This window comes from Vipera berus (assembly GCF_964194415.1).
Source record: "Vipera berus genome assembly, chromosome: 3".
NCBI lineage: Eukaryota > Metazoa > Chordata > Lepidosauria > Squamata > Viperidae > Vipera > Vipera berus.
Genome location: NC_138204.1, coordinates 181038410 through 181062735, shown reverse-complemented (window position 1 = coordinate 181062735; position 24326 = coordinate 181038410). Strand labels below are relative to the sequence as shown.

At 39.5% G+C, this 24326-nt stretch overlaps 1 protein-coding gene across 1 annotated transcript; it reads left to right on the top strand.

Annotated features, from left to right (window-relative positions):
• The first annotated feature begins 4731 nt into the window (after positions 1–4731).
• On the top strand, positions 4732–22387 carry CRH (corticotropin releasing hormone). The gene is made up of 2 exons (XM_081326004.1): positions 4732–4747; positions 21502–22387. The coding sequence occupies exon 2, from the start codon at positions 21520–21522 to the stop codon at positions 22093–22095; it is 576 nt and encodes a 191-aa protein (XP_081182130.1). The 5' UTR covers positions 4732–4747; positions 21502–21519; the 3' UTR covers positions 22096–22387.
• Positions 22388–24326: the final 1939 nt, after the last annotated feature.

Genomic DNA, 24326 nt, shown 5'->3' with positions numbered 1-24326 from the left:
ACAAATTGATATACACATGATGTGATAAGTTGCCATCTTTTGTAGAGTTTAATGGGTATCACACAAATTCACAAAATGTTTTCATTATTTTTTTATGTTGTTGATTTATGTTGATTCACATTGTATTCATGTTGCTGGAAGATGATGAATTTCAGTTTATGGTAAGTAAACCATTTGAAAGCTGGACAATTTGGTTCAGTGGTCAAGCAGAAAATAATATAAATGGACAAAGTGGTTCTCAGTTGTTACAAATTGTAGCAGATTTAGTAAACTCTTTAAGTATAACAAGAAATGCATTAAAGTAAGATGGAATGCCAGGACTTGAGTGGATACATGCCAACTTCTCTAAGTGAGATGAATCATGCTGCTTGCCTTCCACAGAACATATCTAGCAGAGTACCGAGTCATTACTTTCACTGGATTCCCTGGAGTTTACTTAGGAGTAAGTATTGGCAAGTGAAGTACATAATGTAACTTGTTTTTGGTATATATGTTAAGCTAAAACAAATAGAATCTGAAAGGTCAGTATTTCTTAATCTCTTGGAGTTATCTTGTAGGCAATAAATAATCTTTTGATATAATAGACTATTTTTAATGTTCAGTATAAGATGTTTAAGGAAAATATCTTCAGTTCAATCCCACAAGTAAAACTTCTGTTTCAAAATTTATCTAGGAACAGACTCATCAGGCTCAGGATCTCAAACAATAACAAGCTGACTTTACCCTCCTGTCCAGAAAAGTGAGTTCCGTACAAATAATTCTTAACATTTTGGATAAAGACCTCCAGAGAATCCTATTCTGCTATGAGGAATTTAATTCATATTGGGTAACTTGGCCAATTTAATTTTCTTTAATGGTTCAAAATCCACATTATAACTTAACATCATGCAATGCCATGCCCGTGCATACTGGCATCTTGGGTTAACCAGACTACTCCATCTTTAACGATGGGGGGTGAGGTGTTACCCCCCGTTGATAGGGCTCGCAACTTGGGTGTCCTCCTGGATTCACGGCTCAGTTTTGAAGATCACATAGGAGCCTTGACCAGGGGGGCTTTAGCCCAGGTTCGCCTGGTGCGCCAGTTGCGACCCTATCTGGACCGAGATGCCATATGCACAGTCACTCATGCGCTCGTGACCTCCCATTTAGACTACTGCAATGCTCTCTACATGGGGCTGCCCTTGAGGACCACTCGGAGGCTTCAGCTGGTGCAGAATGCAGCCGCGCGAGTTGTGATGGGAGTTTCTCGATAGTCCCATGTAACACCTCTACTCCAGGAGCTGCATTGGCTTCTGGTTGCCCTCCGGGTGAGATTCAAGGTGCTGGTGATGACCTATAAAGCCCTAAATGGCTTGGGTCCGGGAATTCTGAGGGAACACCTGCTGCCGGCATCAAGTTCCCTTCGTCCAGTGCGGTTCCACAGGGAGGGCCTTCTCAGGGTGCCGCCGGTAAAAGATTGCCGGTGGATAACACCCAGGGGGAGGGCCTTCTCTGTGGGTGTGCCTGCCCTTTGGAACCAGCTGCCCGTGGAGCTTAGGACTGCCCCTGACCTTCGTTCATTTCGCCGGGACCTGAAGACCTGGCTCTTCGAGCTTTCCGGCCCAGGCTGAGAGTTTTAATTGGGGTTTTTTATATTTTTTCAGGGATTTAATTTAATCTTTTAAAATTGTTTTTAATTTTTGTATCGATGTTTTGAGTATCCTGTAAACCGCCCTGAGTCCTACGGGAAAGGGCAGTATATAAATTCAATAAAATTCAAATTCAAATTATTGAACAAACCACAATTGGTTGAGTTCACATAGGCTAGGCCAGAGGTAGGCAACCTCAGCTCTTTTATGACTCGTGGACTTCAACTCCCAGAATTCCTGAGCCAGCACAGCTGGCTTAGGAATTCTGGGAGTTGAAGTCCACGAGTCATAAAAGAGCTGAGGTTGCCTACCTCTGGGCTAGGCTATTGGTCATGGTTCACAGATTCCAGTGGCTGAGTTTACAAAATATATACAAAATGAAACAAATTACACTGAAAGAGTAATGTGCTATATGAAAACAATGTAAGTATTGTCCAAATCCCTGATCTGTGTTTTGAACACATGGCTTTCCAGCTTCTTGTCTGAAGCCCTGCAGTAAAAAGGAACTTACCACTTCATTTGGCAACCTACTTCACTGGTTGATGGATTCCTATTATAAGAAAATTTCTCCTCATGTCTAATCTGAATATATATCCCTGTAATTTCAGTTTATTAATTCTGGTCCTGCCACCTAGGGTGACAGAGAATGAGTCCATTCTTCTTAGCATTAGGGATGAGCTCAACTAATTATGCCTTCTAATATTGAAGAAAATAAACTACAATCCATGTGTCAATTTAGTCATTGTGCTAACAACTTGAGACATATTATAAAAGAAAATCTATCTTTGCAACCTATTTTTAAACCTATTCCAAGTGTTAACCAAGTGTTCATAAGAAATTCCGAATCTGATTTTAAGCCACATTTCTCATGCCTGTCTGAAAGCTATAAAACTGTCCTTTTATATGCTCCTTTGGAGCAGGAAGAGAAAGAAAGGTTCATTGTTATAACTGATATGAAAAATTAATTCACAGGTGACTGACAAGTCAATTAACAAATCATTTTAAACCAGCAGGTTTCTTTTAACAAGGGCAGAATTGTTCCCATAGAGCTAATGAAGCAATTCAATTTATCTTTAATTTCCATTAATTAAGTATGTGTAAATGGTTGAAAAAGAACATGTTTGAAATGTTACCTTTAGTGGTTGTGTGTGTGTATCTTATAATTATTGTTAAAGATGGAATATTTAATGGTTTGGTCAAGTATGGATGAGGGTAAATGATATTATAAGGAATTGTTTGATAGATATTAACATGAGAAAGCTATTTTCCAGAAGTATTGTTCTGATTGGATAAAAAGCTATGAAATCTGTTGATGCAAAGAACTTTTCAAATTTACACAATTTGCTTAGAAATATAAAATACATAGAATTATTGCTGTGTTGAAATGTGTCCTCGAGTTTAAGTAGTGTTCTTTTTCTGCAGAAAAAGATTTCTATCTACCTTGTTCTTAGGCTCTTTGAAAGCTCTTTAAAATTTCTTTTGGTGTGTTTTTTTAGCTTTATTGTTGAAGAATGATGTAAGGTGCTTCAATGTTTTTGTTTGTTGCACATTAATCCTTCATTGTGATGCTTCCTTGGCTTCCTATACTTCCAGCATGGTGTCTCCTTATGGAATACAATGGAAGGGCAGGAAGCTTGGGAGAATGAAGAAAATAACCATTAGAAGCAGTGGTGGGATTCAGCCAGTTTGCACCACTTCGGCAGAACCGGTGATATGCAGGTTCTGAGGTTTCGCTGGTAAAAAAATACAGGAAACCAGACGTTGCCTTCAAGCTTTACGTTTTTATTCAGTTAAACAAAAAGATGGGCTCCTCTAAATGAGAGCAGCCCCGAAAGACAAGAAATCCTTGTATTTATTCTTTCTGGTTACATAAGCAACCCATCCAGCAAAGCTGACACGCATATGATAAAGATTTCACCCAGTAAGTCTGGCATACTGTAGATAAGAGAGCAGAAGTAACAAACATGTTCCCTTTTGGATGTTTCCCTAAAGATATTGTATGTTGTTGGGCGGGCTAGGACATTGGGTGTTTTCCTTGCTGGCCTTTCATGACCCTGCATCCAAGACTTTGCAAGAGCCCAAAGACAGTAGGGCCATCTGCACATTCACAATTGATATTTCCTATACTGTCCCCTAATTCCGGGTCAACACTGGTAGTTAATTTTTTGTTGCCCAGACCCAGAATGGACTTCCGGAAGTAGCATCCAAACAGAGAACTGGTTATTCACATATTTGAATCCCACCTCTGATTAGAAGGTTATATTCAAACATTGGTTACTCCATATTATACAAATCTCATCAAAATGTTTTGCCATCAAATTGATTTAGCAGGGGGTGAAAATAGAGAAGAAATTTCTATCACAGTATTTTATTTGGTTCAGAGGCAATAGATATTAAGTCTCTTAAGTTATTTATATGGGTTTATGGATAACATCTTTGGCAATGGATAGTGATTCATTATAGAGTAACAATATACAGATTTTGTTCATGTATCACACTACACCAGACGTGTCAAACTTGCAACATCACGTGACATCGTGCAATGTATCAGAGCTTTTTCCCCATTGCCGGCAATGGGGTGGGTGCGGTTTTGTTGTGATGCTCCAGCCCGTGGGCCGGCAGTTTGACACCTCTGCACTACACCATTGTGCCTTATTTAACATAATGTAATTAATCAGATGAGTTTGTATAACATGGTAATCATAAAACATGCTGTTCAAATCACAATGACTGGTTTAATGCAGTATACAGGATCAAACCAAACAAACTTCATGATAGTTTAATGTGATATTCAATTCCGGTAACAGTTAATACATAATACAGGTCAACAAACAATTGAAAATCGTTTCCAGAATAAAATCCAGGATTAAAGACCTCTATGTAAGTGAATTCATGAAACTTTATACCAATCCAATGATTACCCCAGGCTTTGTCAAGTGGCATCTCTCTTCTGTTTCCAGACAGGTTGGTTCATTTTACTGGTACCAGAATTCTTTTGAAATCAACTTGGGCGAATCTTTTTTTGCTGAAATACATGCACCTCACCATCTGCATTACAGTCTCTCCTGTCATTGATTGTACTGGCCATAGAACATTTCCAGATGAAAGTACTTTTGAAGGTACATTCTGGCTTTGGTGTGAAATAAACCCTTGATAATTTGATGATGTGGTAATATGGGACATGACTTTGCAAATCTGATCATCTTATTGTTTTTCTTTAACAGTACTGTTAATGCTGTTTCAAGTCAGCCAGTGAAAAGAGATTTCTGGCTGAGTTAAAATAGTCCCTGCATCTGGAAACTTTGTTCTTAGGAACATCCAGACCCACTGACTTGGAGTATGGCAATTAAAAATGGAGGGTGGGGAAAAAATTGTCAACCTGATTCTATTCACGAATGCAGAGAATGCTAGAAGCTTTAGAAGCCCTCAAATATCTGTCTTCCTTTTCCTTTTTGCTCATGCCTTGGAAATGTAGGATAGGAAGGGAGGAAAGAGCATGTCAACACACATTCATTTTAAGTGTTCTTTGAAAAGAATTCAGATAGGATGGAAAATAAGCTCCTTTTCTGGTAGCGTTTCAAGACTTTGATGATTAATTTGGGCCAAATTATATGCGATGCAGGAGAAAAAGTAGGATGTGAATAGAATTCCAATGCATTCAGAGCATTCCAGCATAAAGGGAATAATAACATGGACAGAGCCTGAAGGAAAGGAGTTGACATTTATTCCAGATGATTTCTCTGATAAAAATCACTTTTCTAACTTGCTATTTGCCTCATAAGGTAAAACATTAAGCAAAGAAAGAAAGAAAGAAAAAGAAAAAAAAGCTTTTGACCCTCAGTCCTCCAAGCAAAAAGTAAGCAGGAGCTGAGAGTGGGTGTTAATTGGGGGAAAGGGCATGGACAGCAATAGGAAAATAATTCCACAGCACTGAAGATACATCGTCTGATTCCTATGGCTATTGTAAACACAAGATAATATACCCACAGCATCCAAACATAGTTATGCATGCTTAAAAGCAAGCATTAAGTCACCATACATATAGAGAAACATTATAGTGATTTTGCTCTACCACAAGCCCAGGAGATAACTTATTATGGTTGCCATTATGTAGATGCTAAGGCTTTTTTCAGGTGTTACCTACATGCATCCTATAACAATAATGAGCCATTCTTTTAAGACTGCATTAGTGGTAGGCATTTAATAAGTTACTTCTTGACCTTATGTAGCAAAATAAAATTGGGTGCTGCTGGAGAAATAGTGGGTGGGGATGGGGGGGGGTTAGAGAGAGTATATGTTCTATGTACTATATATAACTTCTAAAAACAATAAACAGATTTGCTAAAATGTATCAGAAAGGCTTGTATCAGCAGTAATAAGGATAGTAATAAGAATGATTATCATTTAATTATGGAAGGAGCTTTAAAACGCAAAGAAAGGACATATTTACAAAGCACAAAATTAATCTATGGGACAGATTCCATAAGAGTTTGATAGACCAATATGGTATTAAATGTACTGTGAACCTACACTTATAACCACAGTGTACACTTAATATTACATATAATTAACCAATGTTGGTTTGTTTGACAAATCATGGTACACTGAATCTATAACTGATGATGTAGGATCCACTTACAAACTCAAACCACTGACATATATCAACTCTAATCTAATTAGATTTATGTTACTGATTATTTTGGAGATAAGAATTGATTGAAAGGCCAGGAAGATCTATGTGTCTTTGAAAATATATCTATAAGTTTCCTATTCTTTTAGTGCTAATTATTATTACAATACATGCACGAACAGGCAGAGATTATGCAAGTGAATTTCCCAGTAGCTTGTTACAGGGCTAAATGGAGAAGTTTCATTTGCATTCCTTAAAGAACTGATTGAGATTCCAAAAACAGATTGGAAAGTTAAAGGTAAGAAATGCACAGCTTGAAAGTCTTTACTTTTTGGCAAGAAAGAGTAGTCCAGATTGACATAATCTGTGACATAGTTTCTAACGAAGCATTGATAATAAGGCATTTAAGAACAAGACGCTCTTTAACCCATTGGGATAGATACACAAGAGGTTTTTGGTTGAAATTCTGTCAGCCTTGAATAGACAAACTCATCTTGAACTGAGTTTAGAGAGGGATTCAAATGTAAATATAAACTATGGGAGAAAATGCTTGAGGAGGTATGTATGGATGGATGCATGTATGCATGCATATAAATTAGGAACTGGAATTAAGAGTTGCAAGAAAAATCTTTGGGAAATTAAGAAAAGAGGAAGAAATCTTTGCTAATTAACATTCAGCTCAAAGTAATTATGTATTTTATTTTTACAGATGATTCCTTCAAAAGTGACACAATGTAGATAAAAATATAAGATTTAGCTAAATGAGGAAACTCAAACTAATTCTGACAAAACTGACAAGAGGTGAAGAATGGATTGAAGAGTATGTGACTAAATTACAATCAGTGAAAATATATTTCTCATTGTGTGTATATTTCAATTTATTGGGAGAGAGCTCATATAGAAACATACTTCTCAATAGCATATAGAACATTACAGTACAAATGCAAAGCAGGAAGATAGTTATGAGACTGGCTGGATTGCCAAATATCAAATGAGTCAAAAGGCTGCTAAAGGAGAACAGGTAGACAGAGAAATGGAATAATTCCATCAGTCTTCATAATGGAAAATATTAAATAATCACGTAACCATTTTTAAACTAACCAGTTTCAGTATTTAATCAGACAGAACAGTTCTGAGGCTGTCAATCTAAAGATTAAAAAATTCTGTTTACAGTGTATTTATTTATTGAATTCTTATACTCAGTGCTTTTTTTCTAAAAAAAAAAGGTGCCGGAACTCTCATCTTGGCGGGCGCAGGAGGGGTGGGGGGGCACTGCTGCTGCAGTCACAGGTGTGAAGGGTGTTGGCGGCGGGCTCCCATCCCTGGGGCCGGAGCCGGCGTGGCTGGTGCTGTGGGAGCAGCAGAGCCCACTCTATATGGCAGGGCTGTGCAATGTGTGCAATGGAGGCGGTGCGGGCCAGGCGATGTTTTAATCTTATGATTTTAAAAATATATTTTTTCTATTGTAAGTTTCCCCAAACCTCGCCATGTGGATTGCATACAAATATTATATAATTGGTAAATAAAGGTAGAACATATGCTAAATATACATCAAATGATAATATGCTTCCCTACAAAGTCAATTCTTGCTCAATGACAGACCAAAGAGTTAACTCGGAAAGGCAAGAGGAAAATCTAGAAGAGGTCTGTGCAGCTCTTCAACATCTTCATCAACGATTTGGATGAGGGGATAGATAGGCTTAAGATACAGAAGGATCTGGACAGACTCGAACACTGGGCACTATCTAACAAAATGAAATTCAATGGTGAAAAAAGTAAGGTTCTACATTTAGGCAGGAAAAATCAAATGCACAGGTATAGTATAGGTGGTACCTTGCTCAATAGTAGTAACTGTGAGAGAGATCTCAGAGTCCTAGTGGACAATCACTTAAATATGAGCCAGCAGTGTGCTGCAGCTGCCAAAAAAGCCAACACAGTGCTAGGCTGCATTAACAGATGGATAGAATCAAGATCACGTGAAGTACTAATGCCACTTTACAATGCTTTGGTAAGGCCACACCTGGAATATTGCATCCAGTTTTGGTCACCACGATGTAAAAAAGATGTCGAGACTCTAGAAAGAGTACAGAGAAGAGCAACAAAGATGATTGGGGGACTGGAGGCTAAAACATATAGGGAACGGTTGCTGGAATTGGGTATGTGTAGTTTAATGAAGAGAAGGGTGAGGGGTGACATGATAGCAGTGTTCCAATATCTCAGGGGTTGCCACAAAGAAGAGGGAGTCAAGCTATTCTCCAAAGCACCTGAAAGCAGGACAAGAAGCAATGGATGGAAACTACAGTAGTCAAGGAGAGAAGCATCCTAGAACTAAGGAGAAATTTCCTGACAGTTAGAACAACTAACCAGTGGAACAACCTGCCTCCAGAAGTGGTGAATGCTCCAACACTGGAAGTTTTTAAGAAGAGACTGGCCAGCCATTTGTCTGAAATGGTATAGGGTTTCCTGCCTGAGCAGAGGGTTGGACTAGATGACCTCCAAGGTCCCTTCCATCATCTTCTTCTTCTTCTTTTTCTTCTTCTTCTTCTTCTTCTTCTTCTTCTTCTTCTTCTTCTTCTTCTTCTTCTTCTTCTTCTTCTTCTTCTTCTTCTTCTTCTTATTATTATTATTATTATTATTATTATTATTATTATTATTATTATCTTGTAGAAAGGAAAGGCCCACACTAATAAATTAAAAATCTTTGTGGTCTGCAAAGGAATGCTGGTGGGCTAATCAATGATTTGGTGACTAGAGGAGCATCTACAGTGTTGTAGCTTGTGGTCATGGTAAGCCATGGAGGCACTAGGCAACATGACTTTCAGGGCAGTGGTGGTGATTTTATTACTTAAAAAAAAGTCTGTGCTCTGTCCAAGGGTGCTTGGTAGGCTGCATGTACAGGCCTGGTCTAGAATTTATTTTGGAGCTTCAAATATCTAGAGCAGGCATGTCAAACTCATTTTGTTTGAGGCAACTTTTTATAAAAGAATTGCCATTAATTTTTTTAATAAAATAATTTTAATCAATTTTTCACTTGATTTCAAATTAAATGAATGAGATTTTTTTTAGTACAATTGCCAAATGCAATAAACTGGTTTTAGGTATATGTTACTGGAAGGAAAAAGCAATCCCTGTTGCGTTACTGATCCCAGAGAAACATTTGCATGTATGCAGGTATCCTTAGGGTGCCATAGTTATGGATGAGAAATATTGGTTGCAAAGTTGGCATTTCTAGATGTAATACAGATATTTTGGACTTATTTTTGTTTCTTTGCATGTTTGATATTTTTAAAAAGGCATATGCTACTGGCTACTCTTATGCACATATGTAACATGATCACTGCTTGTCCAAAATTTTACTATACAGATAATAAACCCAGAAATTATTTTAGCCTTTTTAATAAATGTTGTTATTGATGTTAAGCTCACCAGGGAAAACATCATATATTGTTATGTATATACTAGGTTAATTATTTAAAGACTGAAGTGCAACATAACTAATTCTAAATAATCTATTTTTCAAAACACACAACAGTCCAAACAGTAAAAGTAAAGTCCAAATTAAGAATATTTCATTCTTAAGAATTGTTTAGATTCAAAATAGTTTTCAAGAGTGTACAAAAGATACTATTTTTTCTAGAATCAGCTAAATTAGACATATTACATTGAGAAAAATCTTTCTCATTTCTTTCCTGTTACCTTTGATTTCATTGCAGAGATGTTAACATAAGAAATAGATTATTTTGTTATCTAATTTTACCTTCCAAAAGACAGAAGCAGATGAAAAATGTGAGGTTCTTTCCTGTTGGCTTTTCTGAATTAGCTGTTTTAGATTCTAAAAGTTTAGTTCCTAAAGAAGTAATCCTGTAAATAATTTTAATGTGCTCCTCTAGTGCAGGCTCTTTTATGACTCGTGGACTTCAACTCCCACAATTCCTGAGCCAGCATGGCTCAGCTTGGAAACCTCTCCCTTTCCCCTCAGCATGGCTGGCTCAGGATTTCTGGGAGTTGAAGTCCACGAGTCATAAAAAAGAGCCAAGATTGCTAGCCCTGCAATAGGCTTAGGAAAACCAATAAGGGAGCTGGTTTTTTTTTTGTTTTTTTTTGCAAAAAATAGGTTCCGGAACGCTGTTCTGAGCGTTCTATGAGAAAAAAAGCCCTGCTTATACTTCAATATTATTTCTACTATTATCTCAAGTGAATGAGCTCAATACTATGTCCAATACAAAACAAACAAAATCTAAGGAGAAACCAAGCACATTATAAGCACAATCCTCCATTGTTGAGTTTTAACTGGAAGAAAGCATCACTGAATTAAATTTTTAAACTATTCTAAGTGAAATGAGAGAAACAAGATTTGCTGAACCAGCATGGCTTCTGAAAAAGAGTTTTCTCTCTTTTGCAACATAAGGATATAAGTGGAGATATGTGATCTAGTATATAGATCAATCAATCAATCAATCAATCAATCAATCAACCAACCCTGTGTACATATCATACACATAAATACAATATCAGTAATAAAAGTATTGTAAAATTAATTCTAGCTCAAAGTGGTCCTATTCCTATCTTCCATTTGGCTCCATGCTATGAATAATTCCTAAGATGGGGATGTGTGTTTTCCCTTTGTTACTCTGAAAGACAGCAGGAGATACGCTCAACAGTGCAACAGCAATAATGAAGGACAGAGGACCAGCATAGCTTGGGAAGTGGAATTTCACTCTCATATGATTCAGATGTTTTCTTTGCAGCCTGAGGATTAGTTTCTTGATGCCTGATTCCATGCTTCCTCATCCCATATTTCACCAGAATATTCAAGCTTATATTTGAGCTTGGGACTATGAGAGGGCCATCTTAGAATAGCCAATCTCAAACTGGCCTATGACTAGCCAAGGTGATATTAGGCTGATTGAAGCAGCATTGGCAGCTTTTTGACATTTTGCCCAGGAAATAGTGTGAAGAGGGTGATAAAAATTATATTTAGAGCTGCAGTTGATTAATTGTTAGTAAAATATTATACTATATGGTATAAATTTATTTAAGCTTATAGGCTTTTTCACTCATGACCAACTCTAAGTGATTATTTTTTTAATAGAACATTTTGGCTATATTTTAAAATTATATGAAAACAGACCCATTTTTTTCTTAACTATATACAAGTAATCTGGAAGCCGCGCCCACCCCATTACCAGCAATGGCAAAACTGTCCCGATACATGCGCGACGTCATGTGATGTTGCAGGTTTGACATGTCTGCTTTATATGAATGTGGCCAATGTGTTGAAAATTAGGGCTGGCTTTAGCTTTGTACTACCAATGTGGGCAAGTTACTAATGTGGAGGGAGCTTATATTCATAGGTTTTTTTCTATTGCTTCCACCTTTCAACTTTTTTTCCAGCTCCCCTACTGTTATATTTTGTCCAGCTGAGCAGATCTATGGGGTTATCTTCCTATTATCTAGCTATTATTTTTGTCTGTGAAGTGATAATTGCATCATGCTCCCTAGCTAATATATCTTTGATTTAGGATTGCACTATTGGGTATTATATGATACTACAATATATACTTTATGTTTAGTTCTGTTATGCAGTACAACATATATGATCAAGAAAAAGATTGTAAGTTCAAATTTTAGACAACCATGGAACTAGTATTTAGGTATTATTTGATTCTGAAATATGTTTACATGACTTAAGAAGCAGAGAGTCTTAGGAAGAAAAATCCTGCTAATGGACAGAGATGGATCTGGAGCCAACCTCTGCCTTAATCACAGCAAGACTGAATTAGTACAAGTCAAGAAAGCACATGAACACTTCATCAGTGACAGTGTTAGTATTAATTTAAGGCAATCAAGTTATTTAATAGCAAATTGGATGGCAACTTATACTGTACCTGGAATCTCAGTGGTGTTCCAATTCACAGTAAATGAGATCATGATGAAAAACACCAAATATAAGGACAATTGGAGAGAAATATTCTGTATGAACAATTAACTCCATCATGAAAATAGCATGGAAGTGGAAGAATAGGATCACTTTTTCCTATGGAGAGAGCCCACTGTATTTTTTAAAGTTCCCATTCTTATCTGGTATCAGGAATATACCAACTAGAAGATAACTAATCAGTTGTTGTTGTTAGTTGCGAAGTCGTGTCCGACCCATCGCGACCCCATGGACAACGTTCCTCCAGGCCTTCCTGTCCTCTACTATCTTCTGGAGTCCATTTAGGCTCATGCCTACTGCTTCAGTGACTCCAGTCAGCCACCTCATTCTCTGTCGTCCCCTTCTTCTCTTGCCCTCAACCTTTCCCAGCATTAGGCTCTTCTCCAGTGAGTCCTTCCTTCTCATTAGGTGGCCAAAGTATTTGAGTTTCAACTTCAGGATCTGGTCTTCTAAAAAGCAGTCAGGGTTGATCTCCTCTAGGACTGACCGGTTTGATCGCCTTGCAGTCCAAGGGACTCACAGGAGTCTTCTCCAGCACCACAGTTCAAAGGCCTCAATTCTTTGGCTCACTAATCAGTCAGTCCTAAAGGAAATAAACCCTGACTGTTCTTTGGAAGGACAGATGCTGAAGCCGAAGCTCAAATACTCTGACTACCAAATGAGAAGAGGGGACTAATTGGAAAAGACCCTGATGTTGGGAAAAATTGAAGTCAAAAAGGAGAAGGGGATGATTAGATAGTGTCATTGATTCAGTGAACATGACTTTGGGAAAACAGTGGAGAATAGGGTGACCTGTCGTGCTGTGCTCCATGGGGTCACAAAGAGTTGCACATGACTTAGCAACTGAACAATAGCAACAGAAGATAACTTGGGAGAACCCAAAGTAGTGGGAGAAAGTCAAATTTTCTTCTGTTGCCATAGAGCTTGTAGAAATCCAAGGCTGACAACTTTAGAAAAATTAAGGAATGCTTGACATAAAATGCATTTAACTGCAGTATTTTTAAAATGCCAGCAGTATTTATTACAATCTTGAGATTGCATTAGTTGTGCAGAGGAATTTAATCCTTTCCTTTTGTGATGTGATCTTCAGACTGTGTGTGAGAAATCCCTTATTACTTCACCAGGCAGAAATTCTCTTTTCATGCTATCCCCTTCAACCCCCCCTTCCCCAGTAGCATCTTCTGAGAAAAGTTTTTATTCACGACTGGGATAAACATTGCTGTGACTGAGATAATTGAATGTATTTGTATTGGCTGTTGCTATCTCATTTTTTTGCTTTTTGTTTTTTAACATTATGGATATGAAATGCAAAGGTGCCATTAATACTGTCCTTAGTTCTTTGCTAAGTTAACTTAATGGTGACTGCAATCATAATGCTAAGGAAATTTAATATTAAGTAACTAAAGCCGAGTTCTGAATAACCACAGCCTGATTCTATACATCTATAATGAGCAAACTGTGTTTCTTGTATGACAAACTGATAAATAAGAATATTGTTAAAGAAATTAATGCTTGGAAAAGACAAATAGAGTCATGGGTATTATGGCCTGGCTGAGAGTCAATAAAAATGGTGATTTTGGTGTTGGAAGGTTTAGGCATTTGACAGTGAATACGAACTGCTTTCATTTGCTAGGCCTTACCAGCAGATCTGGAACTTAGAAATCCTTTTTCCTAAGATTTCCTAAAGCAAATTCCTAAATTCCTAAATCTTACAATAAGATTTTAACTATATTAGATACTTTAGATACAAATAGGTCAACACTCACTTCTCTTTTGAGGTATTTAATCTGATAGACTTCCACAGTTCAGTGCCCTGGGCAGTATTTCTCAACTTTTACCAACTTCAGTAAGTGTGAACTTCAGCTCTCAGAATTCCCTATCAGCGTGCTGGGGTTGAGAAATAATTCTGTAGGGGTGGGTTTATAATTCCAGAATTCCCAGAGTTCATTGTGAAGTTCTAGCACAGTTGGGCAATTCTGATAGGGAAATCTGCTAAAATCTCAAACATATTATCGTACACAAGTCTGATTCTTCCCTCTAAAGCAAAAAAAACACCTTTCTTACCCTAGTAATTTGGTCTCCTTTTCAACCTCCTTTGGGACTGGCAAAGATGAAAAAATAATGATTGAAGAGGAGGGCCTATAGAATTCATTTCTGCAATATATTTGAATATATATCTAATCTCTTCCATGCCAAAATAGAAAGTATTTTTTAAAATCTGACTGTCAAACCTGTGGCTGGGTAACTTTAATTGACTTTTTGTATGACATTCTTAACCCTCTCCCGATGACCTAATTCACACACTTAAGTGAACAAGGCCCACTTCAAAAGATAATCAGGGTCAGTTAGATTTTCAGAACAGAAAATATGAATCCAAATCAAGTTATAAGAGTGCTTAATTTGTCTAAATGAATTCATTTGAATGTTTTCAATTTATGAGCTACTTTATAAAGTGACATCTTTATGTGTCTTACTTAAGTAATATGTAACTCTCCAGATATTGCTGTCCAGCATAGGCAATGGGATGTGATAATGGGAGTTTCAATCTAACAATATTTGGAGGCAACATGTTTATCCCAATGGCATTTGTGTACATGAAACCTAAACAATAGCTGGCAATTACTGTGTTATAAAGTGTATATTCTTCAAGGAAAAGATCAACATTATTGGTAAAGGCAGCACACCTTAGACAGTTGATTCCCATAAACTGACAAATTTTAAATAAATTAAATTGTATGTAATGGTTATGGAATTATCTTGGTTAAGTGTAGGCATTCTTCTTATAACACTTCAATATATTTCTAATTAAAGACCAGTTCTTGCCTGATTATATTTAGTATGGTAATCATTCACCAACAAGACACTTTTTTGATTTAACCAGCTGTTTATTTCCGGTGTAGATTTTCCCAATTATTTCACCTGTCTTCTTTCCTAGACTCCAAACATGCTCTGAATAATTGCTGCTTTGCCTAGCTGCTTTTTTAGTGTTTAAGCATTGATCCAAGTAAGCAACATTTAGATAATATTTTAAAAAGACAAAGGGCTAATTCACTTGGGTACATTGGGGTAGGGAAGGCTAATTGCTTTGTGACTTATCCAATTGGTAAGTACATTTCTTATTATAAAATATAACCAAAAGTAATGCACAAATAAATGTACATCATTCCAATGTGACGTTGATCTCTTGATAATCCAATAAATGTGAGATTACCAGTCCAATTGGAATTTCCATTCAGTTTGAATGTTTCCAAATTTATCATTCTTAATTTGAACTCAAAGCCATTCTGTCTTTCCAGAGTTGAGTCATAGTTGGTTCCTTCATATGCAGGCTTTCACAGCCTCCAGGCACTGGATAATCATTGAAATGGCATCATCTGCTCCACCTGGGATGGAGATGTATAGCTGAACATCATTCTCATATGGATGATATCACATGCCATGGTGTGGAGGGACCTCCCCAGAAACATCCTGTAGATGTTAAATTGGTGAGCTGAGAGACACGAGTCATGATGCACCTCTTAAAAGATGGGCCTAAGGAAGGTCTTATCAGTCTCACCAAGACCAAATGGAATGTGCCACAAAGGAAGGAGCAGAACTACTGGAAAACAACATTCCCCCACTCCCAATCCTGAACCACTCTAGAAAGATGTTATGGTTAATAATATTGAAAGCTACTGAAAGATCCAGGAGGGCCAGGGCGATCACACTATCCCCATCCCAAGCCCACTGTCAATGCTGCTAACATTGGATGCTCTTGCTTTGACAATATATGAAGATGCAGCCATTTTCTCTATAACCTGCGTGTTACTTTTAGAGTTAGAATTAGATGATGCTGTGGGGAAGGAAGAATGTGTATGGGGATTAGTTAGACATAATAATACAGCTGCAGAACATTTTTCAAGGCTGTTTGAAATAAGAGATGATAACCAATGGGGGTTTGGAGGAAGGGGAAAAAGTTTGCCTTCAAACTAATTGGAGAATGTGATTTATGACTGTTAATTGGAGGAGGGAACTGTGCTTTAATTCTATATGCTTGGGGGAGGAGAATTCAGATTTCGCTTTACCATGTAGGTGCCAATGCTATGCAACTTGATTAAAGATTCTTTAAGGTAAACAATGCCTTGAAGTACTTTAGACAGTTCATCTGTCGGAACCCTGACATCCGCTTTATAACATGCAGAAATGCAACTAATCGGTACTATAATCCATCTTAAAATTTGACCGAAAAGGCCCAAATAATCCACATCATCCAAGGTCCTCTGAAGCTTTGATGATATGTGGGAATATCCTGGGAGATAGGAGCACGAGCTGTAACCTTGGCAACCATCTGATAAGAGATAACTCAGTCCACAGATGGTGGAAAATCATGGAAAATATTTCATAAGGGACTCCCCCTTATGAAACATATACCAGAGGGAGAAAATAACTAATAAAAGAGCAAAATAGCCTAATAATTAAGTGTCCAGATTTTTATTTGTATCTTTAAAAATATTAACCTACCACTTTGAGAAGAGTTGTCAATTCTTGGGGACATTTGAAATATAACCAAAATGTTCTCCTTAATGATGCCAACTACACCTTAGAAAGGAGAACCATGTGGAGGACTTCAGTAACACTGTTAGATCAACACATTTGCTAGCTCACATAAACACCCCCCCAAATCAAGGTATATACAATCCTCAGTTAAAAGCTGCCCTATTTAGAGACAGTTTGAAATTGCAACAGTGCTGAAATAGTAACTTTATGACCAGTGTTCGGACATTAGACAGTTGCAGTGTACTTATAGTTACATCATCACAATTTGGAGCTTTTGCAACTAGGATGAGTTTATGACCATTGCAGCATCCTGTGGTCATGTGATCACGTGTGCAAGTTTCACAGCCAGCTTCTGACAAGCAGAGTCAATGGAAAAGTCAGCAGTAAAATTACAAGTTGCAGTCATGTGATGTCTCACTTAACAACTACAAATGATTTGCTTTATGACTGCAGAGGAACTGATGTTGTAAGTACATCATGATCATTTGATGTTTCACTTAATGACCACATTACTTTACAATGGAGTTGCTGGTCCCAACTGTGGCATTAACTGAGCACTAGCTGTATGTAAGTCATTTTGCCACCTGAAGTAGAAAATCCCAGAAGTGCACTCTGCCACTAAAAATACAACAATATTCATACCTAGAAACTGAACATCTGCATGGAATTATGTAAAGTTGTTACCAAGTTTTTAAACCAGAATATTGTCACATAAAAACAGACATCCCATAGTTCTGTTGCCTTATCATTAACCAAGGAACAGCTTTCTAAATATGACTGCCATTATAGCACTAACATGCATCTGGCTGGCATCTGGTTGGAAGAGTAGACTAGAAACAACAAGTCAAATTATTATTCCCAGAAAAAAGTTGTTCTTTCCTGTCCACCAACAAGATGAACAAAGTTCCCCTTTAAATTGGAGAACTATGTAATTCTGAATGTTTCATCAAAACAGTTTCTTATGCAATATCAATTATCTCATTATCAAACTGTCCACATCCATCCTTTAGTATTAATTCCAACTCCTCCTGTCTATATCCAAAAAGACAGTCCACATGGTTTGTGATGATCCAGTCTCTCCTCTCCTCTCCTCTCCTCTCCTCTCCTCTCCTCTCCTCTCCTCTCCTCTCCTCTCCTCTCCTCTCCTCTCCTCTCCTCTCCTCTCCTCTCTCATTTCAAGAGATTCTCCTCTCCCCTCTCCTCCCCTCTCCTCATTACAAGAGATTTTCCTTCTCTCCTCTTTTCATCTTCCCTCCCCTCCCCTCTCCTCCTCTATCCCATTTCCTTCCCCTTCTTTCTACTTTATTATCCACTCCTGTCTTCCCCTCCCCTTCTCCCTCCTCTTCTTTTCCCTCACTGCCCCTCCACTCTTCCTCCCCTCCCCTCTCTTTCCTCCCCTCCCCTCTTCTCTTCCCTCCCTTCCCCTCTCATCCCCCTCCCCTTCTCTCTTCTCTTCTCCTCTCCCCTCCTTTTCCCCTCCTCTCTGTTTCAAGCTCTTCTTCCTCTCCTTTCTTGACCCCTCCTTTCCCCTCTTTCCCCTTCCCTCTCCCCCCTTCTCCCTCCTTCCTTCCTGTCCCCTTCCATTTATCAGACATAGGGAGGGAAATACATCCACAACCCAACTTCTTAACTTGGGCTCAGAGCAACTGGAGAATAGAGAATTAAAAAGTGCTTTTAACTGCAGCACAGTCCTTGCTATAAAGGAAACCAGATGGATTGGTGATGGCATTCACAACAGCAACTGTTCTGGGGTCCAAGTTCAATTCAAGTGTCACAGATTGGGGGTGAGAAAAGAAAAAAAACAGTATAGTGTGTGTGTGTGTGTGTGTGTGTGTGTGTGTGTGTGCTTCATCTCTGATATTGAAGCTTTTGGGTTGCACTGAGGAAAACAATGCTAATTGTTTTGTGTTCAAACTATTTTATGCTTATAAGACTAAGGACAGAAATGGTAAGGGTGACATAGAATCCAATGTAAATACGATTTAAAAACTAAAGAACTAATTCAGATCAACTTGATTCCTAACTCCACGTACATTCCTAACAAGAAAACTCAGGGGTTCTTGATGTTCTCTGAGTTTGCTTGTTTTTTTGCAAATGTTTCCTTACCTATTCATTGGGCTATGAAATGTTTGCAAGAAAACAAGCAAGTTCAGAGAACACCAAGGACTCCTCATTTCAACCCTGAGCTACAAATATTCTCCTTTATTGGTAACAAGAAAATTATTTGGTTGCCCCTATGAAGTCAATAAGGGACGCGGTAGCTCAGTAGGTTTGGACGCTGAGCTTGTCGATCACATGGTCGGCAGTTTGGTGGGTCGAATCCCGAGTGCCGCATAACAGAGTGAGCACCTGTTACTCGTCCCAGCTTCTGTCAACCTAGCAGTTCGAAAGCACGTAAAAATGCAAGTAGAAAAATAGGGACCACTACGGTGGGAAGGTAACAGCGTTCCGTGCGCCTTTGGCGTCTAGTCATGCCAGCCACATGACCACGGAGACGTCCTTGGACAAGCGCTGGCTCTTCGGCTTTGAAATGGAGATGAGCACCGGCCCCTAGAGTTGGAAACGACTAGCACGCATGTGCGGGGGAACCTTTACCTTTACCTATGAAGTCAATAGGAGTTAAAGTGTCCTTGAAGAAGAATTAACTTTACAGACACAAGCAGGCAAAGGGAGGGGCCAATAAAATTAAAAGGGACATTCAGCTATATCAAGTCACCCAGATCAAAGGAAATTTGAGGTAGGATTATCCCCAGCATTACTGTTTACCTGCATGCCAGAGATAAAAGCCTGTGATCATTTTGTTCTACACTTTGAAACGATCTCAGGCTATCAGAAGTGTAGAAAGAACAGCTTGGATGGCCCTATGTAGATTCAGTTGTATACTGTATACGAGATTGTCAGGTGCTAGAAAAGAAGAAAAGGCCATCAGGTCTAACTCCAATAAGGCCAACAGCACATCAAATTTTAAAGACTGGATCTACTGTGTATGGAAGTATAGCACAGTAGCAATAGCAAAAGAAAACCCCTCCCCATTTCTCCCTTCCTCCCCTTTGTGTGTGTTTCAGCTAGCCAGCTGGACTTTCACCTCCATATAATGTCTTTGGAATTCTTTCATGTCACATTCCAAGTTATTCAGCAGGGAAAGTTCAGTTGTAATTCATGGGATTTAATGCTCTGAAAGAAACAAGTTTAAGATTGGCAAACTTGTCAACTTCACCGCCCTGAGTCCTTCGGGAGAAGGGCGGTATACAAATACAATAAAACTATAAACTAAACTATGATCTATTTTAAGAGAATACTTTATCACTCTTTGCCATATCCACCCTCCTCACCACCCCCACCCCGCCCACTATTAGAAACAAAGCAGGAGAGAAAGGTGTGCTGCATATGCTTGCTTTACAATCAGGTAAACCAGGTTTCCCTGGTTTCAGTTTTTCATTTGAATTCTTTTCCTATACCAATAACAAAACCCAGTGAAAAGGTCACTCAATTTTTAAGATGTGTTATTTATGCCCTTGAATATTAGAAATTCTGTGGATACTCTTCCCTCCAAATGAGGAAAGTAGAAAGAATGACTGTTGGCAATAAACCAGACTTACTTTCAGAAGTTCTGCTAGGAACGACTTGTTACCCTTAAAGAAGTGTGATTCCAGTGCTTTGATTTCCTTGAGTTATCATTTCCTTAGAACAAACAAAGTGGAAAGTTTTGACCATCTTGACCGGGGATAGTAGGAGGTGGTGCTTGCTGATGTTCTGTTCTGTCCTCTCCCCCCCCCCTCCAGTTTGGGAACTCTTCATTCAAGAGTTTTTGTCAATGGGAAAGAGTGTCCTGCTGATATTCCCCACCACAGGCTTTGCTGACGTCACTAACGAAGCAATAAATATCTCTTGTTATAATTGGATGTGAGACTTGGGGTTGGGATTGCAGGACGTTGCCCACCGCTGCTATGGAGCGGCCCCCATGATTGATTCAGCAGTGGATCGGGGCACGCAAGCGAGCTGTCAAGGAAGCGTCAGCTTATTAGGCGAGGGCTGCGTGATTCCAGAACAGGGTCTAACCTATAAAAATCACACAGCCAGACTCTGATTAGGACACCAGCGGATCACCAGGACAGGCAGGAGACGTTAGGTACACATCCCAAGAAGGAAAGAGAAAAAGTGGGCACCGACCACTGACTGACTCTACTTCTCCCAGACTACTCCACCGATACCTCTTAAGGTAGGGAGGAAAGAGATATAAGCACAGGTTGCAAACTTTTCTCAGGAAGTCTGTGTATGTGTGTGCATGTTTGTGGATTGTGTTGGAAGTATGTACTATGATCTAAGAAACATAAGTCATCCTGAGATCATGTCATAATTGCGATGATAAAGCAGGAGGAGGGGGGGGGAGAGAAAACATCGTTTTAAAAGATTAAGCGTGCTGATTTATAGGAAGCCCCCAATATAGCGATTTTAGCTGTATAAATCAAGTACTACTCCGTTTATTCTGACCTTTAATAAGGAAGAGTGGATTGGTTTCAGGCAGCTCTTTCACCCAGAGAAAGAATGCAAGTCTTTCTCACGCTTAAGTTCGAGAAAAAGATGGTTCGAGTTGGGTTGATCGTTCCGGGAATAAGTCCGATGGTGTTCTCTGTCCTTTAAGAGTCTTCGCGAGGGTTGCTCGAAAGATTTCAGCACCTCGGACAGTAAATTGCACGGACAGCAAAACTCCCCAGTTGCTTGATAGACAGTTGTGCCTTTTCCCACCATCCCTCCTGTTACATTTTCAGATCTGGCCGTCCTGAATCATGAAGATCCAGCTGCTTGTCTCCACCGGGATCTTATTGGTTGCTCTCCAGCCCTGCCAGGAGTGCAGAACCCTCAGCAAGAGTGGCCCGGCCGCTCCCGCCGCCAGTAGCGCTCTGCAGCAGCTAGATTTCCAAGAACAACCCCAATCGCTTCCCATATTGCTCCGCATGGGAGAAGAATATTTCTTGCGCTTGGGCAGCCTTCGCAAGAACCCCGCTGCCGCCGCCGCTGCCGCCGGCGGATCCTTCTCCTCCACTACCAGCACGAGCACCAGCAGCAGCCACCTAGCTACGTCCGCGTCCGCGGGCAACTTTTTCCGAGCCGTTGTTCAACAGCTGCAGCAGCTGCAGCGCTTCCAAGAACGCTCGTTAGAAGGCGCCACCGACTCCTGGGACGGCGAAGACGACGGCGCCCACCTAGAGGCCACGGAGAAGGAGAAACGATCCGAGGAGCCGCCGATCTCCTTGGATCTGACTTTCCATCTCCTCCGAGAAGTCTTGGAGATGGCCAGAGCGGAGCAGTTGGCGCAGCAGGCTCACAGCAACAGGAAACTGATGGAAATCATCGGGAAATGAAGCGCTCTCCTTTGCCTGGCCCCGACCAAAGAGCTCCTCCAGTTAGCCCACCCCGCGTAGACCTAGATCTACTTACACCGCTCCCTCGCGCCGTCCCCCTTCCCTCCTCGTTCTTTTCATTCGAAAGCTTTCTCGAAGTAGCCTTGCATAGCATGTCCGGCGTCTTACCCAAGTGTCGTCGTTTGTAACTTCTTTTTTTTTCTTCTCACCCGTCCTGTCCTAGGCAAGATTCAGGCTAGGCCTTTCGGGGGGGGGGGGGTCCGTTGGTCTGGCCATCGGAAGCAGGCGAAGGACGAGAAGCGTCTTCTGGGGTTGGTGGGCGGAAAAGGGGGCCGGAGCCTCTCTGTACTCAGCTATTTCGATTTCACTCTTCTTTGTCTTTTCTTTGTAAACATTTCTTTCCACAAATAAAACATATTTCCAGCGCTCGGTCAACTTGGTCGTGTAAGAGAACGTTTAATACCTATCTATATCTATATAATATCTCTCTATATTTTTAATAAAAGCTGCAAAGGAACGTTGGCTTGCATACACTTCCTTGCCTGCCGGTACGTCAAATTTCAGAAAAAAAGGAGGGTTGGAGATCTTTGATGGTGATGAAGAGTTGAAGGAAAAGTCTTCATCAATGGGGTGGGGTGGGGCTATTAAATGGATTAACGGTGGAATATGGGGTAGAAAAACACACTCACACTTACAGAATCCCAGTGTGGGCAAAATGGTTGCGCACCCATATAGCCAAGGGTTCAATTTGCCTGTAGGGAAGAAATGATGTTGAAAAGGAGAAGGGCATGAGGAGGGGAGATATAACTGTCCAAACTGGTGCCCAACAGGGAACAAAAGACTACAAGTCCCATTGACCAAAGATAGCTGAGGACGATGGGAGATATGAATCAGCCCATCTGATTAGAGCAGGGGTTCCCAACCAGGGGTGCTTGCACCCCCCTGGGGGTGTGAGCCGATATTCCAGGGGGTGCAAAAACTTGGGTTTTCAAAATTACGAGAATATATCAGAAGCGTTCTAGGGGTGCGGGGGTATAGAAAATGTTGGGAGCCGCTGGATTAGAGGATGATCTCAATTTTTAAATTGCCTGACACCTGTTAGGATATCAAGTCGAGCTTAGCTCAGATACAAACAATTAAAAATGGGGAGCTGCATTGGACAGGTGCAATGAGCTCCATAGATTTTGGGTAAAAGGATAAAGGTTCCAGGTTTAACAAAATGATTCCCAAGCGAAAGCTCTCATTTTTGCCTTGCCTGTCCTTAACTCTGGGTTCTGAGCTTCCCTGCATAAAGGCAAGCAACCTGCTAGCCTCTGAGTCTTTGGAAAGTCAGCAGGTCCAAACTGTGACAACGGGCTGTGCTAACTGGAATTGATAGGACAGAAATGGAAGGAGTGAGGTTGTTGATCCTGCTTTATGTTTCAAGGAATTATTTGCAGCTTATACTACTCCAGAGTAAGCCTGTGCAAAACTGCCATTTGGTGTATTCATCTGTCTATTCTTTCCCCAGGTAATTCCCCAGGTGCCCTGTTCCAGTTAACTCAAATAATTCACCACAAATCCAACCAAAAGGTGGATTTCCAGGTGAAATATATTATTCAAGCTGCAGTGTTTTCCCCCCCCCTTCCTTTCAGTATATTTTGGCATTACAGGAATACAAGCAATGTTTGCTCTCACCTCAGATAATTAAAGAAAGATATATTCTTAGATCTACCTTTAAAACCATGTAAAAAACAAGCAAAGCTCCATTCTTGTTAATAACACGGCAAACATCCTCCAAACCTTTTACAATCTTTCTTCATCAGAGTTTTGCTTACAGGTTTTTGAGGACAGAGTGAGCAGAAACTATGAAAGAAAAGTAACACATTTTTTGGGCTGGAGTGGGATGAGAATAGGCTTTTTCTTTAGAAATCCTCCCCAAAGAGACTGATGGTTACAATATAGATGTTTGAGTGAACTGCTGGGTATTTCTCACATCAACAACTTCGCAAAGTATCTTATTTAGTGTCAATATTTAGACAAGGGGACAGACCTCTTAAGAATATTTAGAAGAGAAAATCAAGATAATGGATCTGAACTCCTTCCACAATTTACAGACATTTTTGAAAGCGAAATATTTTTTTGGAAACCATAGGATGGTGGCTAATTCAAAATCAACCCAAATGAATGACTGTCAACTTTCAAAGACATTCATTACAGAGAATGTTTTTTTACACCCCAAAATTTAAGCC

Excerpts from the sequence above, each read along its gene's own strand:
- CRH (XM_081326004.1), top strand. The coding sequence starts at position 21,520 with ATGAAGATCCAGCTGCTTGTCTCCACCGGGATCTTATTGGTTGCTCTC.